Source organism: Lutjanus erythropterus, chromosome 24, assembly GCF_056507025.1.
Source record: "Lutjanus erythropterus isolate fLutEry1 chromosome 24, fLutEry1.hap2, whole genome shotgun sequence".
NCBI lineage: Eukaryota > Metazoa > Chordata > Actinopteri > Lutjaniformes > Lutjanidae > Lutjanus > Lutjanus erythropterus.
In genome coordinates, this window is record NC_139340.1 from 11,572,264 (window position 1) to 11,582,365 (window position 10,102).

At 40.6% G+C, this 10,102-nt stretch overlaps 1 protein-coding gene across 1 annotated transcript; it reads left to right on the plus strand.

The window, feature by feature from the left end:
• Window positions 1-15: 15 nt before the first annotated feature.
• Window positions 16-9,452, plus strand: stradb (STE20 related adaptor beta). The gene is made up of 12 exons (XM_084713936.1): window positions 16-274; window positions 747-1,077; window positions 3,788-3,868; window positions 6,021-6,123; window positions 6,262-6,383; window positions 6,560-6,668; window positions 7,174-7,297; window positions 7,393-7,564; window positions 7,760-7,864; window positions 7,949-8,205; window positions 8,323-8,365; window positions 8,661-9,452. Exons 2-12 carry the CDS (start codon window positions 1,066-1,068, stop codon window positions 8,820-8,822), a joined length of 1,290 nt encoding a protein of 429 aa, XP_084570062.1. The 5' UTR covers window positions 16-274; window positions 747-1,065; the 3' UTR covers window positions 8,823-9,452.
• Window positions 9,453-10,102: the final 650 nt, after the last annotated feature.

Below are 10,102 nucleotides of genomic sequence, written 5' to 3' on the forward strand. Positions count from 1 at the left end.
AACGTGCGACAGTACAGTAAGCTCGATGACGTTTTTATCACGCGCCAATTATCTGTGTCAAATTAAAAGTCCTGTCAAAAGATTACATTTACGCTTTGGGGTGTTACGCGGCAGGACACTGACAGTAAAACTCGCTACTTTGCGCACATTTAAAATGTTCTGGACCCTAAATAAAAGAATATGAACTTTATGGACAAACCGTCGTTTAGAATATCAGGTTGTCCTTTGTATTTTTAACTTGTTTACGTCGAAGAAGCGCTGTCGAGAGAAGAAGGTAAGCAGCTTCTTTTCATTTCAGGGAACTTCAAAGAAACACATTAACTAGAAGTCATATTATTTAACTAAGCTAACGTTAGCTTGAACCAAGTAAATATATTCACAGTAGTAAACCTAGCCACCGAAACGGGAGACCTACAGGGCGTGTATTGTTGTGTTTGTGTTACCTGTCTTGCATTTTCTTTATTAACAGATATAACAAAAACTGTAATAAATTAAAGTTATCCAAAATAACTAATTAGCCTAAATGTTTGCTAATAGGCATAGTAATTGATGACATTAACCGTCGTCTTCTGATAAAACTAAAATGGCTGCAGTTAATGTAACCTTTGATTGTGGTATTGCGAAATTATTAATTTTAGATCGCAGTCCAACGACTTATTGCACCGTCAACGTTTGCTTATTTTTGTTCATTATAAACAAATACATCGTTTAAAAATGCAGTCATGTGACCAAACATTGTTCTCCAGGCTTCATTCACAAATTTTCCCTCTGACTCGAGTGAACGGGGATCTCCGCTGCTGAATGTCACTTCGTTTCCTCACATGTGTCCGTCAGCTGATGCAGCCAGGTAAACTGCAGGCGGATGGATGAATGGCTGGAGTTGGATGGATGCTGCTGGCTGCTTTCTAGTCTAGTGGGGGATTCGCCGTTTGTCTCGTATTACACTGCTGTTGTGCTCCATCCTCCTCCTCTTGTCTCCCTCCTCCTCCATCGCGGTCTGTCTCCTGCGGCCTGTGAGCGGATGAATGCCAAAGCCTTTGATTTTACCATCGCCAAAAGGACTCCATGTCTTTCTTGGTAAGAATATCACGCTGCATGGATTTTTTTTCTTTTTTTTTGTTTTTGCCTCTTTTTCCTGCGTGCAGCTGAATTGTGACCTAGTAGATGTTTAGTCACGAATCAGGTGGCTCATGCTGATGCCTCTCTTGGAATATGGCAAATTCAACCAGTGTATTAATAATTATTATTAGTATTAATAATTAGTTGCTTCCAGATAAGATGCATGATGATCAAATTTGCACTTTTCTGGGATCAAATAGATTAGTTAAGATTTCAGAACCCAGAAAAGCCCAATTTTTTGTGTGAATGCACTGCAAATTGTTGCTTTATGCATAAAACTAATATCTTCTAAAATCTAAGAATAAAAATATTTGTAATAATAAGTCCAAATCAAATTCAATTAAGATTATCCAAATGATTATTCTAATAGTGTTTCCTATGAGAAATTGTGAGCAATTTATCACATGTCTAAAAAACTGTTATTACATGTTTTATCCTTTATGTTGATGCACTTAACAAAACATGTACTAAATATTGACTCTTCATTAGACACATTTCTGCTTTGGAAAAGTCTCACAACACATGAAGGTTCAGCATCATATACTGTGCTATATTCTCACGCAGGTATTGGAATGTCAAATGTCTTTAAGAATTCTGTTTATTAATCTGTTGTAAACTTGACAAAATATTGTTTTGGACCCATTTGTCATAAAGGATTGACTTATTTTTACACTTCATATTTTTATTATTCCATCTTAAATGTTTGTTGGGGGGTGGATTTTGTTAATAAATAAGAGGTTTCTATAAAAGAACCTGTCTGTGAAAATTAGACAACTGAAGAGGGAGCTTATTAAATTGCATTTAAGAAGCAATTGTTGCTTTATTTTAGGCTTTTTGGTACATATGTATATAGCCTTTTTGCCTATATTTTTTCTGCATATAATTATTTCCTCATTGAAAATTTCTTGAATTCATTGATGGTATGTGAAGTTGATTTCCTATATTTTGGGACATGAACATATCAATCTGTTGAATATTATTGTTTATTAATATTTGTTGGTTTTCTTAGAATTTTATTTATTTTCTCTTATTTGCTATTGTCATGCTTCTTTTTTGGGAGGAGGCATGCATTTGTATCGGCTGAAGACATTACTGTAGTGCCCTCTATGGGCTTTATTCTAGAATGCTGCCCACAGCTGGAGATATTTTGGATTATTGAATGTGGGGTTATATGAGGTACTTATCCGTAGTCACCTTCTGTAGATGCCAGCAGGCCCACAGTTTGGAGAAACAAAGAGGTTTACCAGCACGGATGCTAAACAGTGAACTGCTGTGGACAGGGTCAGCAACAAAACATATTTTAGTCACTTAAAAAATGTTCACCTAAGAACATCACTCTAATTGTACGCCATATTTATAATGCTTCCACCGCTTTACACACTATATTTTCACAGCTGTCAGACAGCATTTCAGATAGGAAACCATTGTCATAGAAAGCAACTATTGCTCTCTTCAATCCAACCAATTTCCATAGGCAAAACAAGTTATTTTACCTTGCAGAACACAGGAGTTTCTGGTGCACCGCTGCCTTGAAATGTTAATTCGCTTGTCTAATTGTGTGACTTAAGTGAATCATAGCTATCCTTTTAAAACACCAAGGTCACATAATAACACAAACTAATGAACAGATTGAGGCAGCAGTCGGTTAGCAACTCCTGTGGTTTGGAGGGTAAAATTACTAGTTTTGCTAGTGGAGTTTGGTTGGTTTGGAGAGAGTGACATTATCTTGTAAGTACAGGTGATTTCCTATCAGAAGAGGGTGTCTGACAGCAAAGTAAAATGGTGAAAATATTATAAATAAAGTGTACACTTAAAGTGATTGATTTTTTTTAATTATATGTGGGCCTTTTTTAAGTGGCTAAAATGCATTTTGCTGCTGACCCTGATCACAGCAGTTCATTGTTTAGCTTCTGCATTTATCCAAACTGGGAGCATGCCAACTGCCATCTACTGTAGGTAATACACTGACTGTCAATAAGTACCCCATACAACCCCACGAGGAATAATCAGAACTATCTCTTTCCATCAGAATAATTATGTTTGTCAGCCCCTGATGAAAGCCTTGAGTTGATACGCGTCTGTCTGTTTGTATGCCTGTGCTCGAAGAATAAATTTACAGTATAATTCCACCAGAAGGTGGAGCGCCCAATGTTTGTTTTTTTTTCATGGTTGTCTGCACAACTTTATATTAACCAAAACTTTTTGGTTTATGTTGTCTTTTTGCATTTTTCTTTTTTATATGAGCTGTCAGATATTATTTCAATATCTTGTCAGAGAGATGTAACCCATTTGCATTTACACGCTAATATAAATGGAAAATATTAGATATTAATATTGGCTATCTGTGCATCCCTCACATTTAATTATGTATGTGGCTCTTATCTTGCTCTGTCGGGACACTCCAGTGAGTCCGCTGCCTCTTTGTTGCCTGTTCTCATCCCTCTAATTCTCTTTCCACTCACCACTTCTGATAAAACGCCCTGTAAGTGCCCTCACAGTCCATATTCCCCGATGCTTGCCTCTTTGACATATCTCCGACTCTCCCAAGCTCCCCGAGGCGGGGTATCACCCTCCACTGTTCTCGAGCTCCATGTCTCCTCTCCGCCCCACACCCCCTTGTCCTGTCGGGCATGTCTCACCCTGTGCTCCTCCTCCCCCCCTTCACCAGGACTGTTCCTGCATCTCCCACGCTCAGGTCCAGCCCTTGGACATAGAGGAGCGCTATGAGGACACCAGCCACCAGTTCCTGGTCAGTAGCCGAGACACTGTCAGCATGGGGACAGGCGTCACACTGATGCTCTTCCATCATTTCATCACTTTTCATTCATCATCTATCTGGAGCTGTGTAACCCCTGCCTTAAAGGGCCAGTGTGTATGATTTAGCGGCATCTCGTAGTGAGGTTGTAGAATGCCAACAACTGAATACCACTTGCCTCACCCCTTCCCTTCCAAGCATGTACAAGAAAATACGGTGGCCATTGTTTAGTTCATCCGTTCTGGGCTGCTGTAGAAACAAGGTGGTCCAACATGGCGGCAACCATGAAAGAGGTCTCACAACTGCAGTAGATATAAATGACTCATTCTAATTTAACAAAAGCACAGTGATTCTTATTTTCAGGTAATTAAACACTAATGAAAACATACTCACGATCATTTTTTTTTCAACAGAGCCCCCTAAATCTTACACACTGGACCTTTAAGGACAGTATCTGTTGGAATAACATTGCAGCTGTTAAAGCTGTTGGTAACGTTTAAAGGGGTACTCCATGAATTTAACATTCAGTAACACTGGGGGACTCACAAGAGACAGATTAAAACAAGAGCGGCCAAAAAGTGGTGCAACAGAGGCCGAGACATCTGGACAAGCTCCAAAAACAGTGGATACTACGTTTCCCAGAATTCAACTCACTTTTCTTTTTCATTAGACCCTTTATGTCTGGTGGACATGCACATCTCGTGTACTATTAGTTTATAACATGGGCTTTTTGTGATGAAGTCCCGCGCCCAAATCAAGATTACCCAGATGAAATCACTATGACATCATCAGGAGTTATTTTCCTAGACTTGACGAAACACTTCATAATAACAATAATTTATAAATGATAAATATAATAATGCTATAATTGACATTGTTGAGATGTGTTGCAACAATAAAGTAGTTTATTTATTTGTTATTGTCGACTGACAGCTATGACTCAAATACAAAATATGATTTTTATTTTATACCACACAAACAAAAATGATGTATTAGAATCTCTTGTTTGTTAACAGTAAAATAACTGTTAATATAGTTGAATTAACTATTGATTTATCATTTATATATGATAGTGATTATATAGTGTTACCAACAAAGCTCCTCCAGAGCCACAGAAGATGTTGCACATCTGGCTGATTAGCATTGGCAAGCAAAATGATCTTTATGTGTAAAATTAGTGGAGTGCCCCTTTAAAGAAAATAAATTAGAAAATGTTATTTGCAAGATTTCACCAACTTTCTGTCTATTGATATTCTTCTAAAACTAATAATGTAATCATTCTCAATGCAGTCCTTAATATTTAATCATTATTATAAAAGACTTAAAGGGATAGTTCAGATTCTTTGAAGTGGGTGGTGGGAAGTCTACTTTAATGATGGATAAGTGCCTCATACAACCCCTCTGAGAACAGTCTGAACTATCCCTTTAACTTGCACTGTGTCTAAGGTCATTTACCCCTGATTATACAGACAAAATGCTGGGGCAGTGCAGCTGAAACCTATAAAACACAATTAGCTGGTGTGTTTTAAACGAAGCTGCATCAGAAACACCTGCGACTGTCTGATGCTGAAAGAGACTCTGTCCCAAAAGTCTGTCTGTATCACTAAAACTGCAAGCATCCCCCTCTCCCCTCCCCCCGACCCCAGACCCCCTCCCTTGGGCAGCCATCGTCCCCTGAAAAATTAACTCACTACCACAAAATTGGTTATTGTGTCAGAAGCATTATTTAAAAGGGCAGTGAGCTAGCTAACAACTGATGTAGATGACCTGGCTAGTTAGATATATTTCCTGGTCACTTATGCTGAGAATTGTAGTACTTTCTTTTATTAAACAAAAAAAGTGACCCTTTTGATTTGTATGCTGCAGTATTTTCAGATTTTTACCAACTAGCCGTTTGTTTTTCTTCTTTTTTTGCTGGAAAGGAGGAAAGAGTGTTTTCAGTATTTTCAGTGTCTGCTCATCCTTGATAGAGGTTGTTGAAGGTGGCAGATAACTCAACGCTCCTTTAAAGTTTCCACACACATTCGAGTGACTCAGTCATGTTTACTTGCTGAATTACTTTATTGACTTTCACTTTATCTTTGAGATAAATGCAGAATATATGTGCTTGCGGTGTGTGCATCTGTGTGTGTGTGCGTCCCTGCAGAGCTGTGACGGTTCTGAATACACTTTGCAAGGGCCAGCAGGCGGCGATGACATCACAGGGCTGTCAGCTGAGCCCGCCCACTACCAGCTACTGTCTGAGCTGGGTGAGAACACCTCGACATCGAGTCAGACCATTACAGCACTTCAAAGAGTTGAAATTGCACATAATTTCTCAGACAAATCTTTCAAAATAACTGCAGCCATATTGAGGTTTCACTTAAAGTCACTTCTCTGTATCTCAGGGAGGGGCTTCAATAACCTGAGCCTGGTGAACATGGCACGCCACCTCCCCACTGGCCAGCTGGTGGCTGTTAAACAAACCAACCTGGACGAGTGCACCGAGGAAGAGCTGCTGCAGCTCATGGTGAGCTGCCGTCCGGAAACAGACATTTATTTAAACGACGTGTGGTTATTTTCTTCTGAGCTTTTTTTCAAAAATTCTTTTAAGGTTGAGAGACATTTTTCTGTAAAGCCACAATCGATAAAAAGCTGCTTCCCATCCAGGTTTATTTTTATGTCTGATTGTGTCTCAAACCTCAGAACGAGGTTCTGCTGTCCAGGCTGTTCCGTCACCCCAACCTGCTGACCTCCCGCCTGGTTTTCAGCTCCTGCTGCCAGCTGTGGGTCCTCACGCCACTCATGGCCTATGGTTAGCTACTGCCATGCCTCGATCACTTTTTTGTTTTTGTTTTGTCCTTAAAATTAATTAGATATGGTAGAGATGCACCAGGTGTCAATGAATTGAATAGTTGGTCAACAGAAAATTGATTAATTAATATTATTAACAAAGCATTTAATTGAATAATTGAGAAAATTATTGAAATAATTTAAGAAGAAAAGATTAATCTGTAATAGGGCTGCAACAAGCAATTATTTTTATTATCAATTAATCTGCTGATTAGTTTCAGTGTATAAAATGTAAAAAAAAAAGATGAAAAATGCTCATCACCATTTTCCAGAGCCCAAAGGCACGTCTTCATGCGTGTGATGTGATTATAAAGCACTGTGCTGCTGACAGACAAAAGCTCTTTAGTGGTTTTGACATTATTTATTTGTACATTTCTTTATACAAAACCTTCTCAGGCCAAAATCATTGCACTCACAATTTTAAATACTTGCTGATCTATCTTTTTCCCCTCCTCTGTTGTCTGCAGGCTCTGCAGACACCTTACTAAGAACATATTTCCCAGATGGCATGAGTGAATCCCTGATAGCCTACCTGCTGTACGGTGTCTTGAAAGCATTGGAGTACCTGCACCGGATGGGCTACGTTCACCGGTCAGTGGGAGACAGGAGACATAGTAGGATAAAACTTAAACGTGTGTATAAATATTTGTTTCTTAACATCTGTCCACGTTTCGCTCTCCTGTCAGGGGTGTGAAGGCCAGTCATATCCTGCTGTCAGGGGAGGGGCGCGTCTACCTCTCAGGGCTCCACAGTGTTTACAGTATGATGCGTGAGGGGAAGAGGATGAGGGCGGTGTTTGACATGCCCCACCACAGCCCCGCCCTGCTGCCCTGGCTCAGCCCTGAGCTACTGCGACAGGTCAGGAACCACTAGATTAAAGGGATAGTTTGGATTTTTTTTGAAGAAGCGTTGTGTGAGATAGAGAGGCACACTAACATGGAAGCAATGTACTGCTGTGTACAGGGGCAAAAGCAAAACGTATTTCAGCCACCTAAAAAATTTTTTATGTTCTAACATATTCTGTCTCTCCTGTGCAAATGTTTGCCTCAGTAGGATCTGCACGGTTATGGAGTGAAGTCTGATATCTACAGTTTAGGTATAGTGGCCTGTGAGCTGGTCAGCGGCAGGGTGCCTTTCCAGGACATGCCCCCCACACAGGTAATAAAGACTCATCCATCCAGGCCTGCTTGATTTACAACATTTGTCCTCAGTTTACACCAGTGTTTGACTCCTCCTGCTCAGATGCTGCTGCAGAAGCTGCGCGGATCCCACTGCTGCCTGCTCGACGTGGCTCCCTTCCCTCTGGGCGAGCTGGGCGGGCTGAAGGTGTCGCGCTCCGGGGTGGACTCGGGCATCGGGGAGAGCGTGGCCACCGGCAGCCTGACGCACAGCGCCACCGCTCCGCCCGCCGACCGACCTCAGAGCCCCGGACCCAAAAACCACTCTGTCACCCTGCACAACCTGGTTCAGCTGTGTCTGCAGCAGCAGCCTGAGCGCAGGTCGCTACATTAAAGGACCAGTCAGCTGTATTTGGCAGTTGATCTCATATGATTGCATGCACATACAATACAAACAAACAGACCATTGATAACAGTGTCCTATTTTTGTCTTCATAGACCGTCAGCATCTGCACTGTTGACCCACGCCTTCTTCAAGCAGGTGGGTTCCCTGCTTGTGATGCCTGCTAAATGCTTTTATTATGTGCATTAGGACAGGATGAAGACTTAACTTCAGAGATGCAGAACCCTTATGTGTCAGATAATAATTTTTTGCATGGTTGACCTGTCTGTCCTTGTGTCCTCGATCCATGACTCCAGAGTGAAATATCTCAGGAACTGCAGTGAATATATGTGATACAAACATTCATGCTCCCTATGAGTTTAGTTGTAATTGTTAGTTAGTTGTTCTAGTTGGAGTGCCAGTGTTTGAGCAGAGTTTTGCTGTTCTGTGACAGGTGAAGAGGCACACCAGAGACTCCTTCCTCAGCCTCATGTACCCAGCGGTGCCCCTCACCAGCCCCGAGGACCCTCCAGTATCCTGCCCTCCCGCCCCGTCCTGCCACGCTCCGACGTCACCCTCCGCCGACGCTGCTGAGGCAGTGTGGGACTTCTCCTAACCCCCCCGAGTCTCCAGATCCTGACTAGCAAGCCAAACTTGAGACAATCAAAGCAAAGCAATGAGGCCAAATTCTACTGTGCTTTTATTTTTTATCATTAATCCGACTCTCTGAGCCTTTTTTAAGTAGTTTTTCTAGTTTTTTTTATATGTTTGTCCGAGGCATATGTGGAGTTTGGGTCAAGGGTTGGTGATGCGACTGTGAAAGTGCTGGATCAAAGAAGCTGCTCTGATTATGTAGTCAGGATCCATAATAATAATGGACTGTCAAACAAGTCAGCGAACAAAAGTTTAATCAGTTTACTAATAATCACGCACTTCCTCTGAGGTAAACGGCAACTATGAGTTAAAGGAAAAGTCCACCCAGAAACACTAAACACTATATGTCTGGGAACATTTTGTTGTTTTCATGGTGCATTTTTAATATTTCTTTTCCTCTAAAGGGATTTAGACAAATGGAGGAACTCTTTAACTGAATCTGAAATAAAAAACTTCAATTTAAATATGTACTGACAAAATAATCCCTGAAGTGTAAAACACTATGTGAGGGTGGATTTTTCCTTTAGAGTCTTATTTTGTATTCAGACTGTGAATAGTGAATACTGAGGTACATAAAAAGATATTTACAACACATATGTGCATATATATTCATCTGTATCAGAGTTTTTGAACTGAGAGGCAGAAACGAGAGCCGCAAATTGCGCCAGAATTCCTGCTTCTTCTCAGAGTCATAACTCAAACAAATCTGAGCGCACAGACGTGATGATACACATATTTTCAGATTCAGTGTGACTTACGCTATCAGAGGTTGTATACTGTATATATTGTATACATGTCCATTGTGTATAAACGTCCACAAGTCTGTGCACAAATCAGAGAAAAAGACACTCCTCCTATCTCTAGAATTTACCTGAGAATTATTACATTTTTAAGCTTTCTTCATGTCAGAGTAATCCAGTGATAGTTGTCTGTACATCCATTAGTACATGACCAACAGGAACAGCTAACAGCTAATACTGCATACATGTAATGGTGCCTATTTGTCAAAATGCAAACAACATGTTAGGCTAGAAAATTGGGGCTCACTAAATAAATGACCCCCAACATTATAGGTCCTGTTTTCATCCCCCAAAGCCCCCAGTAGACCTTTTTCACAGCAGCCGTTAGTAGATGTAGTTACATAAACACAGGTGCTACCAATGATGCTCATTAAGGTTCTGTTCCATTCAAGTCAAAGTCAACCTGCTGCTATTCTCTGTTTGCACAGTGTAGAGTGTCACA

Bases quoted from the DNA above. Each gene is read 5' to 3' on its own strand.
- stradb (XM_084713936.1), top strand. The intron at 7,565-7,759 runs GTCAGGAACCAC...TTGCCTCAGTAG, and splicing joins GCCCTGAGCTACTGCGACAG to GATCTGCACGGTTATGGAGT. The intron at 7,865-7,948 runs GTAATAAAGACT...CCTCCTGCTCAG, and splicing joins AGGACATGCCCCCCACACAG to ATGCTGCTGCAGAAGCTGCG.